Raw genomic sequence first — 20397 nt, 5'->3', positions numbered from 1 at the left:
CACCTCATGGCCTAACCTCTCAGAGGCCCTATGACTTTGTCTTCTTGTGTGTGCTATGAGAGCACAAATACTCACCTTATGTATAAAGCACATGGGCATTCTATAAATGCTCATTTCTGATTCACAATGTTTGCAATTTAAAAAAAAAAAAAAAGAAGAAGAAGGAAGGTAACATCTACCAGGCATCTCCTAAGTGCCAGGCACTGTGCTCAGACATGCATTTTTTAATTTGGACTTTACACCACTCATTTTACAGATGTGGAGAGTAAGACTCAGTTTATTTATTTGCTCAACATCTCATAATTAGTAACTGGAGAAGTAGCATTTACACCCAGGTCTTCTTACTCCAAATCCAGAGCACACAGCCTGACACCTAGTGAAAGCTCAATAAATTTCTATTAGAGGAATAAATGGTGAGACTACAGTGGGTTTGTGAACATCAAGGCTGCCTTGTGCGCAAGCAGCATAAGCACTTATGAATGCAATGTGACTTAAGGGGTGCCCCAAATATCAACTTACTAGACTTTGCCTGAAACCCTCTAATTGAAAATGCATTTTTGTCTCCTCCTCATACCTGCTCATCCATCTTAGAAACACCACATAGCAAGGCCTTTTTAGTCACTTATTTCTCAGTGTAAACAAGGTACCTGGATCCATCCCTACAAACCAGGTTTTAGAGTTACAAGTTTGAGGGATCTGGAGGAACCCTAAATAATCAACTTATTTCCTACCTCACACACATCACAAATTTAAGTATAAATCCAGTTTCAGATCTGTAGCCCCAAATACTGAAAATATAATTGTCCCTTTTTTCATCAATATTTGTGAATGAAGATAGCTATATGGTACACTTCTCAACTTCTACTATATTATCTTTTAGCACAAGAAATTTGAGGTAAAATTCCCCATTTATAAGCCACACTCTTCAAACTGTCCCTGTTAAGATTTCATTCAAAAGCATCAAGAATAAGGAGAAATCAGTTTTAGAGATGGGCTTGAACAACCCACATCATCACCAGCTCTCGCAGTAAGCTATGTTTAAATTGACAGGGATTGATATTTTTAAATATTCAGGGCCTAATGTATTTTAAAAATGAAAATCTAGTTACGTACGATTTCCTGAACTAATAACATTACTGAATAATGACTACAAAATCAGAAAACTGTGCTGGGGGAGGGAACCCACAAATGAGATTTCCCTGCAACATGGCAATTACTCTGCATCCTGATATATGAGACAGGAAACAAGTCTTCTGTCAATTCTGCATTTTTCTTTTTCTTTTCATTTTCTTTTCTTTCTTTCTTTCTTTCTTTATTTAGAGAGAGAGAGAGAGAATGCGAGTGGCAGAGGGAGAGGGAGAGAGAGAGAGGATCTTAAGCAGGATCTGTACTCAGAGTGGAGTCCAAAGCAGGACTTAATCTCATGACCCGGGTTTGATGATCATAATCATCAATGATCATAACCTGAGTCAAAATCAAGAGTCAGACACTTAACCAACTGAGCCACCCATGCGCCCCAATTCTGCATTTTTCTCATCCAATTTTTACATTTTTCTCCTTGCAGTTCACTGTAAACACATGGCAATATGAGGGATAAAACACTACATCATTTAGCTGATGGAGCCCCCAAGGAAAGAGCCCTTCCTCAGGAGGACCTGTTGAGCCCAGTGGCCAGCCAGCCTAAGGAGTGGCAAAGAGACTGGGGTTTCACCTCGGTAGGACTGACAGACATCTCAGTGGTGACAATGAATTGGAGCCTTGGAGGACACATAAAGTGACAGTTTATCAGAGGACCTTGATTTCCTCTCCAGTTCTCCGCTGGGCTGCTCTTACTGGCACATCTGCTCTGTTGCTCACATTTTGGTTTTCACTTCACAATGTGGACCTGGGCCTTTATTACCTTCTAAAAGGGCTTTCTTTCAGTTTTACAATTTTGGACTATTCACTTTATACTGATTTTGTTTCGTATCGTGATACTTTTTAGTCTTTCCGTAATTCTAAACTTGTGATAATCTTCTGAGTACTGTCTACAAATCAGTGTTTCTCAGACTATGGCCTCTGGACCAGCAGCTTCAGCATCATCTGGGCCCCACCTCAAACCCACTGACTCACTCATGCTAAAGTTTAGGAGCCACTCATTCATTATCCTTCACTTGTGAGCCAGAGTCAGACACTTTGAGAAGGATGTAGTCCTCCTTTCAGACCCACTCACACAACAGAACTATATCTTTCAAGAGTTTTAAATACACACCCTTCCGGTGCTATGATCCCTTAGAGGATTTGATTTTGTATTTACTGGGAATCCACTAGATGCTGGCTGGTAGTCACTAGACTAATGCATCTTTAAGAGAGTGACAATACAAGAAGACCACAGAGATGCCTGCTTCGGGCATCTTCACCAGCAGTTTCTCTCTTCCATTCAATATGGGGAAACAAAGGGCTTCTCTTTTAAAAAGGCTGAATAATTCTGAGACCCATAATGCCTGAATTTCTACAAACCCAGCTCCTGGCTTATGTATGATTATTGTATAATCCACTTATATTCAGAAACCATTCCCAGACTTGGTCTCCACTCCCACAAATACCATTCAGAGAAGTGCAAGGTGGGAAACACAAGGGTATCTTCCTTCAGGGAAACCCAAGCTGGTCTCCCTCCACGCTGCCTCTCAACCTTGGTCCCTGCCCTGGGTTCTGATCTGAGGGAGGACTTACCCACCCAAGACATCAAGGGAAGCCCACAGCCTGGCCCAGGAGTTCACTTCACTCACCGCACTGGTCTGCATGGACTCATCCTCTGGTTTGGCTTTCACATCAACAACTCCATCAGCATGGCGGAAGCAGCAGTCAGCAAGGACGTCATAAAAGGTCAGCTTCTGGGCTTTCAAACCATATTTCTGAAGCCACTTCTTGGAGTCCCAGGTGTCCTCTAGGTCTGACTCATTCTTGACAGAGGTTGTTCCTGATTCTATTTTTGGAATTACAGTTCATCAATGCCGTTCATATTCTATAAGCCATTTGTCCTGCACCCTCAACTTAATATTTACCAAGCTGGAACATGTTCTTTGTCAGATTACATTCATTTCAGGAAGCATGCTTTCCAAACCAGGACTGGCAAAGAATTAGTTCACAAGACCAGAAGGCAGGAATCTGCTGCTTTTCATCTCACTTCCTTCTCTACCTAAGTTGCCTACCCCATGTGTCTGTGGAGATGGCTGACAGACCAAGGCCATGTGTCAGGAGAGCATTAAACTTGGGGTCAGAAGCTTTGGGTTCAAGTCACGGGCTCTACCACTTAAGGCTTGGCTAAGTTGCTCAAACTTGGGTGAGTCACAGCACTTAATCTCTCTGAGCTTCAGCAGAATTCTTTACCTGCAGATCGAAGATAGCATCTGCTTGGCCTTCCTAAGTGTGCTGAAGCGATTCAATGAGAAAAGTCATGTGAAAGTACTTTGTGGTGAGTGGGGACGAGAATTAGGGGCATGTAGCTTGTGTTGAGGTAGAAGTCAGTCAACCAGAGAAGGCTGGCACGTTCCCTCCCAGGAGCTCCGCTGTTAGCTTTGGTGAATTTATTCTGATTCAGAGCCTGGCCCTCAACTCAGCAGGCTCAGAAACCTCCTATAGTCAGCTGGAGCACCTAGAGCTGTATCTATAACTCACCTTAGGCTCACAGGTTAAAGTACAACCCAGAATACTAATTGCCCAAATATTCCCAGCCTTCGACACCTTCCCTTGGTGTTTTCCCAAGGTTATCTATACTCTTTTAAGGGGGGGGGGGGGGGGGGGGGGAGGTGCTCTGTTAGCTGAGCAGAACACCATACAACAGAAAAGTATTCACCTAGGTGGCTCAAACCACTACTGCCACCTAAAGAAGACAGGAGTATCTGGGGGTGGGCATAGAGGAGGGGGAGAGCAAATCTAAAGCTGAGAAGGAGGCACTGGTGTCTGGAGCGGGCTTACACTGGCCCATGGAAGCTAACTGTACATCTCTCCTCCCAACCCCATGCTCCCCGGTTGCACATTGGTAGGGTAAAATTGACCATGCTGGGAGAATTTACAGAATCTGGAAATCAGAGCTTTTTTATTCCAGCGAGTGGACTGGCAAACATTTATCTGAATGCCACTGGAAGGAAGGCAGAAAGGACCCTGAGCTTTTAGTCCCATTGAGACCAGCAGAGCTCCAGGAGGACCAGCAGGGGGTGCTGGACAAAGAGATGGGTTGTTGTTTTTTTTTATAACATGTACTACTGCATATTAGGTCTACCAGCCCTACAAAGTTTAATTTCACTTAGATAAGTGGTTCTTAACTCTGCACACTGGAATTCTCTGATTTTTTTAAATACTGATGTCTGGGCCCTACCCGTTTTTTTTTTAAATGGTCTGGATATTGAGATTTTTCAAAGCTTCTTGGGTGATTATACTGTGCAACCAAGCTTTGCAACTACAGCAATATGGAAAGAGCTTTCTAAATTATGATTTGGTGATCCCATCAGTTATGCTTCTACTAGATACAGATTCAAGTTCAATTATACTTTTAATAAAAAAGGAGCACTCAATATTAGGGAAACAAAAACACCACCCATAACCCATTATTATATTTAACGGGATATAAAATCAGCATAGGATTTGAAGAAATAAAACACTTTAGAGTCAACTATTTCTCAATAGTATGTAAAGGATCTGCCAAGTAATGCTATATGTAAGCCATGTCTTCGGATTTTAATAGAACACCTTTCAAATAATGCACTCAAACCTACTAGAGCTAAATCTTCTGAAAGAAGCTTGGTTTGGCTTTTGAACTTTAAACCAGCCTGGCATCAAAAGCCCCTTTGCGCACTGTCCCCAGTTACCAGCAGTTGGTTTCTATGTGATTCACAAAGCCTCTTACCCTGTATAGGGAGCTCAAATCAGAGGCTCCCCAGAGCTTCTGATCCCTGAAGTTCTCCTGCATGTTCTCCTGCATCACAAGGAAACAGCAAAGAGAACAGAGCCATTTTTATCAGTGGGATCAGCCTCCTTGGAAAAAACCTTTGAGTGACTATTTTTCCTCAATTATTGTTAATTACATTCTAAACCTTTGTCTCCTCTTTCTTCCAACTTTATTCTCCTCCCTTCTCTCTGATTAACAGGTGTAGTAGGAAATAAAATTTGTATTCAATTATGTCCACAGCAACACACAAATTAGCACATGTTTCTGCTCTGTTTGGGGGTTGCCTTCTTTTAAAAAGACAAGAGTCTTTTCTCAATGATAAATTCAAGCTTACCACAAAGGGACTTCGTAAAAAACACATCAAACTAATTCTAACAAGGGATTTTAAAGAACCAGAGACTAACTTTTGACTCCTAGCTTCACCCAGGACTAGACAGCACAGTCACCCTGAGGGCATGATTGAGTCTCCCAATTACTCTCTGAAAAGGGGACTCAAGGAAAACCCCAAAGCAACTTGAACTTCATAAAGGAAAGAAGGGGCAGCCAAGCATGCAAAAACAAAGAGCCTAAGTGCTCCAAAGCTGAAGAGAGGAGAGAAAGGGGGAAATCTTCCCACTTTCAGTGCTAATTACACCAATTAGTGGCTGAGCCTCATCTTCCCCAGGTGGGGAGGGGAAGGGCGTTATCCACTCCTTACAGTCACTTACTAGAGTTCTTTCCATTCCCTTGCAGTTACCTTAATTAAAAGTGTTACATAAATCCTCACCCACAGAACCCAGTAAAATACTTTGATTTATGACAGAGATGAAAGCTCACAGCTCATCCTATACCATGTGAGAGATTGCTCAAGATTTTCTCTCTGTTACTCGCAGGAGAAGCACATAGCAGATCACCTCTATGCCACAGAATTAATGTGCCTGGTTGTCTCCATTCTACTTGTCGATCTCAAAACGTGTTTTAATGAGCAAGACCTACTGGCCAGTGCTTTTGAAACATAACTGCTATAGCCAGGGCCACAGCAAAAAGATAAATTGGGCACTGTTTTCTGTGCCCACTCCTCCCCTCAAGGTATCATTCCCCAGTGGCTCATGGCCATCAAGGACTTATCGCCATAACTGCCCTCCCCATGGCGACAGTTAAACTAATGTGTGAACTTGGCTGGGCCACAGTACCCATCTATTTGGTCAAAAATTATTCAAGATACTTCTGTGAAGGTAATTTTAGGTGAGATTAACATTTAAATCAGTAGACCCTGGGTAAAACAGATTACCCTCCATATCATGAGAGGCCCTCCTCCATTCAGTTGAAGGCCTTTAATAGGAAAAAGACTGAAGTCCCCTGAGGAAGAGGGAATTGTGACAGCAGACTGCCTTGGGACCTGAAATGCAACACCAGTTCATGAAGGCTGGTTGGTCTAACCTGCAGTGTTTGGACTTGGTAGCTTCCACACTCATGTGAGCCAATTCCTTAAATATCTCAATCTCTGTCTCAACCTCTCTCTTTGTATACACACGCACACCCCCTGTTGGTTCTGTTTCTCAGAAGAACCTTGATTAATATGCTCGTCCTCCCCCACTGAAGATTGCTTGTCCAGCATCACATTCCTGCCATGTTAGGTCCTTGTGCCTTTCAAGGGAACCATCAGCTAATGAATACACCAGAGCTCTAGATCTGGAACCGACCTCAGAGAGCATCAAGTTCAATGTTTCTTACACTGTGGTCCACAAACACCACTTCTCCTGCATGTCAGTGGCTATTACTAGTCAGAAAGATGGTTTCTTAGCAAAAAGTTTGGGGAGCTTGAAAATAAACAGTTTCAACAGATTCTTTCTCACAGGGCATGTCTGAGGAATCAGCAGTGGGACTCACCATGAGTAAGAGGCATAAATAGTATTTCCTAAGGTTATATAGTCTCAGAACCTTTCTGCATAGAATATTTGGGAAGGCTTATATTTGACAGACCGCAGTTTGCTACACACTCTCCAACATCCCTGTTATCATGAGTGTCATGAGACACTAAGCCAACACTTGGCTGCCCCACGGAAAGTGGCATGGCAAAAGACACTGGAAGTATTTGAAAAAGAAAGGTTCAGAAGAAGCTGAAAGTGATGTCCAATGGAAAGAAGGAAAGGATGGGGGACAGGAAGGGAGGGAAGGAAGGAAGGATGGGGGACAGGGATGGAGGGAGGGAGGGAGGGAGGGAGGGATGGATCAAGGACAGCTGAGGGAGAGAGAAAGGTGGCAACTGTTAGAACAAGAAATCCAGCTGCTTGCCTGCCAGACATGGGAGTTGGCTCAGCAGACAGCACCTGTTGGGCCAAGGGTTGTCTGCAGGTGAGATAGTGAAGCCCGCCAGGGTGGGTACCCAGAAGACGTGTTGACAGCATGGCTCAGGAGAGCAAACTGTCTCTGGGCAGTCACGCACTTTGTTCACTATACTTGCTGACTGACTGATATTTTCTGTTCATCTACAGTTGTGAAAGTACCATGTGCCGAGCATATTTGCACGGAAGCCTAGAAAGGGAAGGAAGGGAGGCAGGGGAAGAGAATGGTAACCCACTGATATTCTGCAGAACTGACTCGCTAGGCAGGTTTGGGTAACTGTTCTCTAGAGTGCCCCAGGGGTTATACACGTGAGGGCTGAGGAACAAGAAGATGCAGTGATGTGCCTGAAGTCACATCTCTAATATGGCGCAAAGTCAAATGGGCAGTTGTAGAGTCAGTCCTGAGTGGACTAGCGTACAATGGGAAAGAATTCAGATGAATTTTAGGCCCTTTCTCCCCTGGAATACCATGAAATGACTTTTACTTCTTCCTTTAATGCTTGTAAAAATCAAAGCAAAATCTCTGTGGAAAAGAGTTCCATGGCTTACCCAGCTTGTTTGTAAACCAGGGGAAAAAATGATTCCAACCCTGAGTGTCTCTAATTCCTATAATCTCAGTAGGAGAAAGCAGGAGGAAAAGGAAATTGAACAAAGGCAGACATAAAGATGGAAAAGCACCAATAGTAGACAGGGGGTGGGAGAGGAGCTAACATCATCTCAAGGACAGTGTTCCACATTTCTCTTACTTTCTCTTCTACCTAATTCTGAAAGGAAACTGAAAAAAAATTTGCTTTACACGTGGGCTGTGAATGAGGCAGCTGCAGGAAGAAAGCTTAAACTCCAAGGTCTGCAACTGGCTATTGAGAAATAAGGAGCAACAGCCAGTGACAGATGTGCATGGAAGCTGAGAAGAAACCATTGGCAGAGCACACACTCCAAGCAAAGAATCACAAAAGCCACATTTTAATGTGTCTGCATCTACAATGACATTTAAAAAAAACTCAAAATAGTTGAGGATCAGCGACATAGGCAACAAATTACATGTCTGGCAACTATTTCTTTAAAAATGGTGTGACGTGGCAAGATAAACCAATTCAAGATGCTTGGTATAAAGTGGAAAAATCAAGATTAAAACTTGAGAAGGGGACTGATTGGGGGAGTTTGGGAACTTTAGATTGAGAACATGAGGGTCACATGGTAGTGAGAATGGGAACCATAAAGCAGAGTGGGGATACTGGGATGAAACCAACAGAGAAATCTGAATCTGCTTCCCTTGGGAAATTAAAATAGTGCCACTTTTTTGATCCTGTGTCACCAATGCCAAGGTTTGGGGGTTTTTTAATTGTTAGCCTATTTATTTCATGTATTCCTTAAAACCTTGTTTGTTGAAACTGAGGGTTCTAGAGGGGAGTGGGGTGGGAGATGGGTTAGCCTGGTGATGGGTATTAAAGAGGGCACGTATTGAATGGAGCACTGGGTGTTATATGCAAACAATGAATCATGGAACACTACATCAAAAACTAATGATGTAATGTATGGTGATTAACATAATAAAATAAAAAAAATAAAAACCTTGTTTGTTGAGATAAAATCCATATACTATGAAACTAACATTTTTAAAGTATACAATTTAGTAGTTTTTAGTTTATTTACACAGCTGGGCAACCATCATCAATGTTTAATTCCAGCACATCTTCCTCACCCCACAAAGAAACCCTATACTCATTAGAAGTCACTTCCCATTTCCCTTCCTCTCTCCCCACCATGAGTTTACTCTATGGATTTGTCAATTTGGACACTTCATGTAAACAGCATCATACACACTGTGGCCTTTTATGTCTGGCTTGTTTCAATTAACATAATGCTTTAAAGCTAATCTATGCTGTAACATGTATCAGTACCACGTAACTTATGGCTGTATAATATTCCATTGTAGAGGGGCGCCTGAGTGGCTCAGTCGGTTGAGCATATGCCTTTGGCTCGGGTCATGATCCCAGGGTGCTCAGCAGGAAGCCTGCTTCTTCCTCTCCCACTCCCTCTGCTTGTGTTCCCTCTCTCGCTGTCTCTCTCTCTGTCAAATAAGTAAAATGTGTTCCCTTTCTCACTGACTCTCTGTCAAATAAGTAAAAAAAAAAATTTCCATTGTAAGGATATGCTACATTTGCTTATCTATTAATCAGTTAAGACATTTAAGTTGTTTCTACTTTTTGGTTTTTTGGCTGTTATGATGCTATTAACATTCATGTACAAGTTTTTGTGTGAACATATATTTTCTTAAGGCCTTTTTAAAATTTAAGTATAATTAATATATGGTGTTATATGAGTTTCAGGTGTACAAGAGGATTCAACAATTTTATATATTTCTCAGTGTTCATCAAGATAACTGTACTCTTAATTCCCTTTATCTGTTTCACCCCTACCCTCCGCTCCCTGCCTGACCTCCTCTCTGGCAGTCACCAGTTTGCTCTCTGTATATGAGTCAGCTTTTCATTTGTCTCTCTTTTTTCTTTATTTTGTTTTATTTAAGTTTCACATATGAGTAAAATCATATATTTGTCTTTTTCTGACTGACTTATCTCACTCAGCTTAAATACCCTAGGTTGATTCGTGTTGTTTTGCAAATGGCAAGATTTCATTATTTTTTATGGCTGAATAATATTCCATTGTGTATATACACCACATCTTCTGTATTCTTTCATCCATTGATGGGCATTTGGGCCACTTCCATATCATGACTATTGAAAATAATGCTGCAATAAACAAAGGGGTGCATATATCTTTGAATTAGTGTTTTCATTTTCTTGGGTAAAGACACAGCAGTGGATATTGTGATATCCACTGGATATTATTGTGATACTCACTTTACTGCAGTGGTCTGGAACCAAACCCACACTATCTCCAAGGCATTCTTGTATTGATATATGCAGTTGTCTTTTAAATCAGATAGGAGAAAAAAAAAAGTTATAGTAAACAAAAACTACATTTGTACTGTCTTTTATGTTTACCCATGTAGTTATCAGTGTCCTTTATTTCTTCATGTGGATTCAAGTTACTCTCTAATATCCTTTCATTTCACCCTGAAGGACTTCCTTTAGTATTTTTCTGGTAGGGAAGGTGTGCTAACAATGACATCTGTTTTTTTTAATCCTGAATGTCTTAATTTCTCCTTCTTTTTGATGGGCAGTTATAATATTCTTGGTTGACAATCTTTTTCTTTCACCACTTTGAATATTTCATCCCACTGCTTCTGACCTCCATGGTGTCTGATTAGAAATCAGCTGTTCATTTTATTGAGAATCCCTTGCATATGGTACATAATATTCTTGGTTGACAATCTTTTTCTTTCACCACTTTGAATATTTCATTCCACTGCTTCTGACCTCCATGGTGTCTGATTAGAAATCAGCTGTTCATTTTATTGAGGATCCCTTGCATGTGGTGAGTCACTTCTGCCTACATGCTTTCACAATTCCCTTTTTGAGTCTGGTGCTTTCTGTTGTGAATGGTTATTAATTATTGATTCAATTTCTTTAATAGATATAGGCCTATTCAAATAGTCTGCTTCTTCTTGTGGAAGTTTTGACAGATTGTCTTTCATGGAATTGACCCATTTTATCCATTGACCCAGTCAAATCTGCGGGCATAGAATTTTCATAATATTTCTTTATTATCCTTTTAATACCCATGGGATCTCTGGTGCTGTCTCCTCTTTAATTTTTGCTATTTATAATTTGTGTGTTCTTTTTTTCTTAGTTAGCCTGGCTAGAGGCTTAGTGATTCTATTGTCTTTTCAAAGAACCAGCTTTTGATTTTGTTGGATTTTCTCTACTGATTTGTTTTCAACTTCATTGATTTCTGCTCTAATTTTTTTTTTTCTTCTGGGTACTTTAGATTCAATTCACTTTTCTTTTTCTAGTTTCCTAAGATGGAAGCTTATTGATTTTAGACCTATCTTCTTTTCTAATTTATGCATTCAATGTTATAAATTTTCCTCTAAGCACTGCTTTCACTGCATCCTACAAATCTTGATAAGTTCAACTTTCATTTTCATTTACCACACTCACTTTTTAATAACATGATTCTAGCTCTGACATTTCAACATAGTTTGTGTTACATTCCAACATCCTTCCTAAATTTAATACATCACATCTACAGGATTCTACTGAACTAATTCTTCTCCCACATTTTGAGGGAAGTTTTTTAGTGACATCTTAATTCTGACTTGTGGAACCATTACATGATATTCTTACACAAATGTTTTTCTGTTTCTTTTTTTAATCTGGAAAATACAGGGTTACTACCTATAAGAAAATGCATGTTTGAGTTCAACAAAATCCTGGCCCTTTTAGCAATATCAGTTGCTGCTTATTAATCAGCCCTGTCAACATTCATTTAACTATAAAGAGCTTTAGATGTGTAAAAGCATACTGGAAAAAATTCAGTTCTGGGAAGAAATATTATCTTCTTTGCCTTGTCGGAAGTGTGAGCACTCTGACAAGTGTTAGATTTGCTTCTAGTTACATAAGAAACCAGCTGTGCCTTGCCCCAGATCTCATCCTGCAAGTCTTATTTGAACAAAAGGGAAATATATACTTGAGACAGTAAATATGTACAAGGGCTCTGTAAATTAGTCTGCTTTGCTTTCAGATCTTAAGTCATCATGTTGGTAAAATAGTCCTCATCTACAGTGATTGGCCATCACTGGTAGAGAACAGAGAACTCGTATATGTTCTTCTCTGTATATATAAGAATCCAAAGATCTTGGAATAAAAGATTCAGAAACCTGGCATTCCCACACTTGACAGGCCCATGTCTTTACACCAAGAATGCTCGCTTCATCCAACAGTGTGTCACTCACAGCTATATGAATGCCAGATTTGTAGAGTCAATTGTCTCTCCTGCTTCTCTGTTTGGTCTCTCTAGAGTGCTTCAGCTTAATAGATCCAAACAAGCTTCATCCTGTTTACCCACAAACCTGGTTCTCCTCCAGCATGGTATCCATCTAGGAGCTTAGCTCTGACATCTATAACTTCTGTACCCCCAAGTCCTGCCTAGTTCAATATCTGAATCTTCCCTCAGATCTGCCCACTTATCACCTCTCACTTACATATCTTAACTCCCTTCCTTCATCGTCACTTGGCCTCCCTCTTTTAATCTGTTTCCCACCCAGTAGCCAAAGTGATTTTTTTTTCAAAGTGATTTTTTTTCTAAATGCAAATCTGATTTTATCATTCCCTTGCTTAAAATCTTCCAATGGTTTCTCACTGGTCTTAAATGAAGGACTGACATCTCATATGATGACCTACACACCCAGCATAATCTGGTCCTTGCCTACCTTTCCAGACTCATCAAGGGCCAACTGCTAATTTGATCTCTGAGCTCTACCCACACTCATCTTTTCCAATTCTTCTAACGTGCTGTACTCCCTCCTGGCTCAGGACCTTTGCATGTGCCATTCTGTTGCCTAGCATATACTCTTCCCTTACTCCCACCTCTTCACCTCATTAACTTGACTCCTCAACCCCCAGATATCAGTTCCAAAAACATTTCCTCAGTAAAGCATTCCTTGATCCCAGAAAATAAATAGCCCAAGAGCTCACACTTTTCTTTAGTCACACTATTCCAGTTGGTAATTATACTTCCATGTGCATGTCTCACCAAGCAAGAAATGGTACAAGGTGCTGCTTTATGAGCGCCCATTCCATGTCTGTTTTACTTACCATGATACTCATCATCTAGCACAGAACTACATATAGTAAGCACTCAATAAATGAAAGAAAAAATAAACGGATTAACCTCATAGACAGCATTACATTCTAACTATGTGATAGCACAGTTCTAAATGTTTTATATGTGTTTACTCATTTAAGTCTCACAATAGCCCTGTGGAGTAGGTATTATCATTATCATCTCAATTTTGCAAATAAGAAAACTGAGGCACAGATAATAAATGTCTTGCCAAGTGTCACACAAGAGCGGGCAGAGCCAGGATTAATATCTTTCTAATTCCAAATCTGTGTACTTCACCAGAACTTACGGCAACAGAAACATCTGGCTGGTGGTTTAATACAACGATAATAAAAACAAGCATTGCCCCCCTCTCCATGTGTTTAAAAAAAAAAGTGCTCAAAACTCCTGAAGTGCTCTTGGTTAGAAACGCCTGTAGGGCTTCAGTATGCCTCTAGCCCCTTCCTTGTCATTTGACATGAGTTTGATATTTTGAACCAACCAAATATTGAGAGTCCAATCTGGCATGACTATACAACATGATCAGACTTATTAACTCCAGTGAGTAATAAAATGGCTGTTAAGGTTATTATAAATGAGGCGCTCCTGAAATGATGAGCTGCAGCATCATCCAAAGAAGAGTCAAGTCTCCCTAACTTGGACAAATTCTTGAACATTTTGTGAGAAAAGCCATCTTTTCATTTGAGAGTCATACCTGGCACACTCAAACACACACACACAGAATGCTCAGATGCATTAACACCAATATCTCTGAACAGCTCAGCACCTCAGGAGTGATCCACATCCTCTTTTACTTTATTAACATCTGCACTGAGGTATAACTGACATACAGTAAACCACACACATTTAAAGTGTAAAAATTGATACATCTTGATATATGTATGGTTAAGTTTGTATTTATCATCTTGCCATTTGTTTTCTATTGGCCCTATTTGTTCTTGGCTCTCTTTTCCCCTTCTGACAGATCTTGGATTGAGTATTTCTAATTCCATTTTATCGCCTTTGTTGGCTTGTTTTGTTATTTAGTAGTTACTTTAGGTATATAGCAAACATCTTCAATATATCATACCTTAATTTCAATTAACAGTATAGGACTTCATGCACAAGTATAAGAACCTTATAATAGCATACTTCCATTTCTCCCTTCCTGGATTTGTTTTTTGTTTTGTTTTGTTTTGCAAAGCACTGGTTTGTTGTTGTTGTTTTAAGTGTAGTAAAACATACATAACATAGAATTTATCATTTTAGATATCTTTAAGAATGCAATTAAGTGGCATTAAGTATTGATATTGTGGTGCAACCATCACCACCATCCATCTCCATAACTTTTTCAGTATCCCAAACAGAAACTGTTTACCCATTAAATAATAACTCTCCGTTCCCCACTCCCCCAACCCTTAGTAACCACTATTCTACTTTCTGTCTCTATAAATTTGACTATTCTAGGCACCTCATATACGTGGACTCATACAATACTTGTCATTTTGTGTCCACCTTATTTCACTTAGGGTAACACCTTTGAGATTTATCCATGTTGTAGCCTATGTCAGAATTTCCTTCCTTTTAAAGGTTGAATAATATTCTATTGTATGTACATACCACTGTTTATTTATCTAGTCATCTGTCAGTGGACATTTGGGTTGTTCATCTTTAGAACTTATAATGCTGCTATCCCTCTCCTGCTTTTATGCTATTGTTGTCATACATTTTACTTATACATATGTTATAGACCCCACAGTACACAGATATTATTTCTGTTTAGTCAATTGTCTTTTAAAGATATCTAAACAGAAAAATATTGTATATTTATCCATGTAGTTATCTCCTGTGTTCTCTATCCCTTTGTGTAGCTCCATTATTTCCATTCATTTTTCCATTTAAAAATGTCATTATCCTCCTGCCTGAAGGGTTTCCTCTAATATTTCCTGAAGTGCAGACGTGCTGATAATAAGCTCTTTCAGCTTTCATGTATCTGAAAACATCTGTATTTTGCCTTTTTATTTTTGAAAGACATAGACTATAGAATTCTAGGTTGAAAATTTAAAGTACTAAAAGGGAAAAAATGATGTTGCTCCCCTGTCTTTTCACTTGCAACAAGAATTCTGCTGTTGTGGTTATCTTTGTTCCTTTGTATGTAACATTTCTTCTTTTTCCTCTAGTTGCTTTTAAGATTTCCTCTGTATTACTGTTTTGAACAAATTGATTATGATGTCCCTTGGTATACTTTCCCACATTTTCTTGTACTTGGCATCCATTGAACTTCTTAGATCTCAGTTATAGTTTTCATCAAACTTGGACATTTTTCAATCTATTTCTTCTAATATTTTTCTGTTCCCCCTTCTCTCCTCTCCTTGGAAATTCCATCTACATGTATATTTTGGCCAGCTGAAGCTCAATGATGCTCTTTTGTTCGTTTTTCATTTGGTTTTTACTTGTTTATTATTATTCTTTTTCTCTGAATGTCTCATTTTGAATAGTTTCTATTGCTGTGTCTTCAAGTTCACTAATGTTTTTCCCTGCAATGTCTAATCTGCCATTGATCCCATTCAGAGGTTTTCATCTAAAATATTTTCTTCCCTAAAAGCTTTTCATCTCTAAAACTTCAACATATATCTTTTTTTAAACAACTATATCATCCCTGTTCCTACTTAAATTTTTGAACATATGAAATACAGTTATAATAACTGAATTTCTTTTTCTGTCAATCCTAATGTATCAGTTCCCAGTGAGTCTGGATTAGATTGATAGATTATTAAGGGAAACATTTCCTGCTTCTTTTCACACCTAGTAATCTCTGGAAGCCAGTTGTGAATTTCACCTTGGCTACTGGTTGTTTTTGTATTCTTTTAAATCTTCTGGAAACTTGTTCTGAGATGCAGTTTCATTATCTATAAAGAGTTCTTTCCTTCATGTCTTAATTTGATGATTTCCTCAGAGGGTCTAGAACTCCACTGAATGCTACTCATTCCCCATTACTGAGGCAAGACTTTCCTAAGTAGTTCACCCAGTGCCCCATGAGTTATGAATTATTACACTAGGGCTGTTAAGAATGGGCACTGTTCCTGGCCCTGTGTGAGCACCAAGCTTTTTCTTTCCAATTCTTCCCAATGGATCTTTCCCAGCCTCAGGTAATCTCCCCCCATGAAAGAGTTCTTCCATATTGAGCCAAATTCTCAAGGGGGGGCTCTGCAGATTTTCAGAGTTCTCCCTCCATGTACCTCTCTCCTCTCTGGTAATTTGTCCTATGAAATCTAGATTTCTTGGTCTCCCTGGACTCTTAGCTCTGTCTCCCAGAATCAGAAGTTTATTGTGCTCCACTTGGAATCCCTCTCCCTACCCCATGACCAACTGAGCCACCCAGGTGCCCCTGAAATAATGGTTTTTAAAGACACGGGACACCAAGAAATGAAGGCCAGTGATCCTTGAGATACAGGGAATATCCAAGGTGAGCTCTTGGTATCTTAGCTCTTGCTAAGTGGCACTTAGCACTCTGAAAGCATTAGGTTGAAATAATCACAGAGCTCACCTTGGATATTCCCTGTATCTCAAGGATCACTGGCCTTCATTTCTTGGTGTCCCGTGTCTTTAAAAACCATTATTTCAGGGGCACCTGGGTGGCTCAGTTGGTTAAAAACCATTATTTCATATATTTTTGTCATTTCCCCCCCAGAGATTTCTCATGTTCTACTCTTGGTAATTAAAAGAGGTCAAAATTACCAGTGACTGGAGTATCTGGCCTCACCAACTTCTTATCCTAGGCATTAAGCTGATGAATCATCCCTGCCAGAAATCACCCTCCTGGCCAGCTGGTCTCTGAACCAGTGCACCTAGCCCAGGGGGCATGTGGGGGTGCTATGCCTGGGAAGATTGACTTTGTCTAACTCACATGAAGGTTTCACATGCAATGGCAGCCCATCTGACCTCCTCCATCCTAACCCATCCCTCTCCAGATGGCTATGCTATCTTCTTTGACCTAGCAGGTCTTGGGCAGCCAAACTTAGGGAATGGCTATGCCTTCACATGAAGCAGATCCTCCTTTGCCTCAATAACACTGTGCTGTAGGTGGCAAGAGGAGCAGATGAGACACTCCAAATACGGTCTCTGGGGCCAAAGCAAGGTTATAAAAGTTTCAGTGAGTATCCAACAGTGGAAAGGTCCTGACCAAATTTTCCTTTTTAAATAGAAATAGTACGCTTGAAACATCTTTTGAAAATGTTTACTTTTTAGTTTTGGGTGTGTGTGTGTGTGTGTGTTAGAATGAAATAAAGGGACGATGATCTATCCTTCTATCAATTACTGAGGCCAAGAGCTTTTCTGTTTCCTTTAGAAATAGTATCTAAAAATCTTCTGTTAATCCTCAAGACTGACTTCCCTAAGTTTAAATACTCCCTATTTTAGTCTACTTGTGCTACCACAACAAAATACCATAGACTGGGTGGCTTAAACAACATAAATTCATTTTCTCACAGTTCTGGAGACTGAAAGTCCAAGATCAAGGTGCCCTCAGGGTTGGTTTCTTGTGAAGCATCTCTTTCTGGCTTGTAGACGGTCATCTTCCTACTGTGTCCTCATATAACTTTTCCTCTGTGCATGCGTGGAAAGAGAGAGGTCTCTAGAGTCTCCTCCTCTTCTTATAAGGACACCAGTCATACTGGATTAGGGTCCCACCCATATGATCTCATTTAACCTTAACTACCTTTTTAAAGGCCCTATCTCCTCATACAATCACATTGGGGGTTAGAGTCTCAACAGATGAACTCTGGGGGAACAATTCAGTCCACTGTACTCCCTCCCCAAAAACTTGAGCAGCAGGATCACCATTCTCTTTGTGTACCATGGATGCTGACTTTAACCCAAGGCCCCCTGCTTCATTTTCATTCTCTCAGGATGACAGAGGACTCTTTGGGTTCACATCAAGTATGGTGTCACCATAGGCCCCTCCTTGGGGACCCCGGAGAGCTGGCACTAGCAAAACAACTGCAGCTGTGCTGTCCCAGACCCACAACTGGACACCCAGTCACAGTAAAAAGTCACTGTCACCAGGAATTTATCAGGTTGCACAGGGCAAGTTTACCCATGCCTTTAACCTCCTCCTCCCTCTACACATGTCCTTTCCCCACTTCTCCTCTTCAACTGCATCCCTGCCCCAGCTGGTCTGGCTCCTTGCTCTCCTCCCACATTGGCACCTCTGTAATATAGGCAGGGTACCAGGAGGCAATACAGCCTGGCAAAGGTTCCCAAACTTTGCTATACATTAGGATCATCTGGGGAGCTTTCAAAACCCTCAATGTCCAGATCGCATACTTTATGGATTCAATCAGAATGTCTGAGGTGAAAGCCAGACTTGGATACTTTTACTGAGGAACTAGGTTTTGAATCCTGGTCTCGCACTTCTAGTTCTGTGGCCTTGGGTAAGTTACTTAACCTAAATGAAGCACCTATCTTATAAGATTGTAGGAAGAGTTAAATGAGTGAATACTGTGAAGAGCCTAGCACGGGACTTGCCATGTAAGGTATGTGCTATAAATGTTAACTACCATTATCACCAGAGGTGCCCTAAATGGAACCAGTGCCCTACAGAGGAAAATAATTACTAACTCAAGAATTCAGAAAGGAGATGAACTATACTACCTCTCTAACTGTGAAAGGGAAAAGAGTGAGCTAACATTTATCAAATACCTGCTTGGTGCAAAGCATACATTATTTTACTTAATCTTTACAATCCCTCAAGACGGATATAATTACTTAATAGAAGAATAAACTAAAGCTTAAAGAGATTAATTTGGGTCAATGCCTAATGATGGAATTGGGATTTGCAACCAGGATTTTCTCACTCCAAACTCAGGTTCCTCTGAATCCTCTTCTCAACTAGGCCTCCAGCTTTGGACTTCCATGTTTGTCTCTGCATCACCCAATTTTAGCAAAAATCCTGCTAAGTCAGTTTAGCCAGAATCCCCCCACCCTCCACATCTGATCAAATACTTCATAGCCCACCACCCCCAGGTGATATCTGGCCATCCTGGCCTGCCTTCAGCAAGAATCCTGTCAGGTAGGTTTAGCCAGAATCCCCTTTTACCCCTGATGTTTCCTCTTAGAAAGTTTCCATCCACCAACCCCACCCCACTCCTTGGCTACAAATCCCCACTTGTCCATGTTGTAGTCATCACTGAGCCCAGCTCTTTACACTGAGGTCTCCTTTTCCTAGCAATAGTTACCACCTTCCTGTCCAGCTCATTTTTCTTGGACAATCTCACACACACACACATGCACACACACTCACACTCACTCACTCACATACACACACGCATACAAACCATAGTACAACTCTGGAAGAACTCCTCAGGAAACAGCCCTTCATCCCCAACTGGTAACACTATGAACATAAACAGCACCCACCATGGTCTACTTTGTCCACATCGGACTTGGGTGGCTCAGCGACCAGCCTCTGGATCTGGGTCAGAGTGCTGCAGGCTTCCTTCATCTCCCTCCAAATGAGAAACACGTCCTCTCTGACCCCAGCTCCTGGGAAGAGAAACACAGCGTGAGTGGGTGGCTATGGCAAGTCCAAGAACTCTCTGGTAGTCCCAGAGGCCTGCTACACCCCAGCCAAGTTTCTAGAACATTTCTGAACATCAAATTCCACTTTCTCCACTAATCTGAGAATCAGAACTGAAATCCCTAAGGAAGTGCTGTCACCTTAAGAAATCATAAATGTAGACTTTAGGATGCAATAAATCTTTGTAAATATTTGTAGCAGCCATAATATTTTAAGATGAATTCTTGATAATAGTCAAAGAAGCTAAAGAATAAAATTATTCAAAAGCACCTAACAAAAGCCAGGGTGGGGAACAGAAATTCAGTGGTATATGAAAGTAATAATTCCTAATCTTTCTTGATTAAATGAGATTTCCCACTTCTCTGAAAACCACCTTCACAGTCCTTATCTTCCCCTAATGTAAGAAATGATTCTTTGGCCTCGTTTTCTGGATCTCTGTTCTCTCAATTAAGGGTTAGGTTTGGCTGTATGATATTTTTTTCAAAATGATATGGCTTCTTAATATAGATATTAATCTCATTCTCATAATCAGTCAATCAATAAAATTTTATCCTATGGGTAAGAGGTCCAGGCCCTAAGAGATTAGTAGTTTCCAGAGATTAAGGAGGGTGTTGGAGCAGGAGGGAAATGGGTACGACCACAGAAGTGCAACATAAGGGTTCCTCTGGTGGTATTTTGACAACATCAATATCAGTGTGATGGTTGTGGTAATGTCCTATAGTTTTGCAAGATACTACCATAGGGGAAACTGGGTAAAGAGCACCTGGGTATCTCTATTATTTCTTAAAACTGTATGTAAACCTACCATTATCTCCACACACCTCTCTATTAGAGCATGCTGT

The 20397-nt window shown here is 40.5% G+C and overlaps 1 protein-coding gene across 11 annotated transcripts in view; it reads right to left on the bottom strand.

Annotated features, from left to right (window-relative positions):
• The window catches only part of VWA3B (von Willebrand factor A domain containing 3B), a 246473-nt gene that overhangs the window by 139689 nt on the left and 86387 nt on the right, over positions 1-20397 (bottom strand). For all 11 annotated transcript variants that reach the window (XR_012379855.1, XR_012379857.1, XR_012379860.1 and 8 more), the window contains 2 exons: positions 19396-19521; positions 2769-2965 (listed from right to left, as the gene is read on the bottom strand). Coding sequence is in view for 3 of the 11 variants with exons in the window: in XM_073897813.1 (XP_073753914.1) it covers positions 2769-2965; positions 19396-19521 (323 nt within the window). In the remaining 8 variants the exon portion in view is untranslated. The remainder of the gene's footprint in view (positions 1-2768; positions 2966-19395; positions 19522-20397) is intronic.

This window comes from Callorhinus ursinus, unplaced genomic scaffold (genome assembly GCF_003265705.2).
Source record: "Callorhinus ursinus isolate GAN/ISIS: 27379988/994484 unplaced genomic scaffold, GSC_fseal_2.0 scaffold10, whole genome shotgun sequence".
Taxonomy (NCBI): domain Eukaryota; kingdom Metazoa; phylum Chordata; class Mammalia; order Carnivora; family Otariidae; genus Callorhinus; species Callorhinus ursinus.
This window is presented reverse-complemented; position numbering and strand designations above follow the sequence as displayed.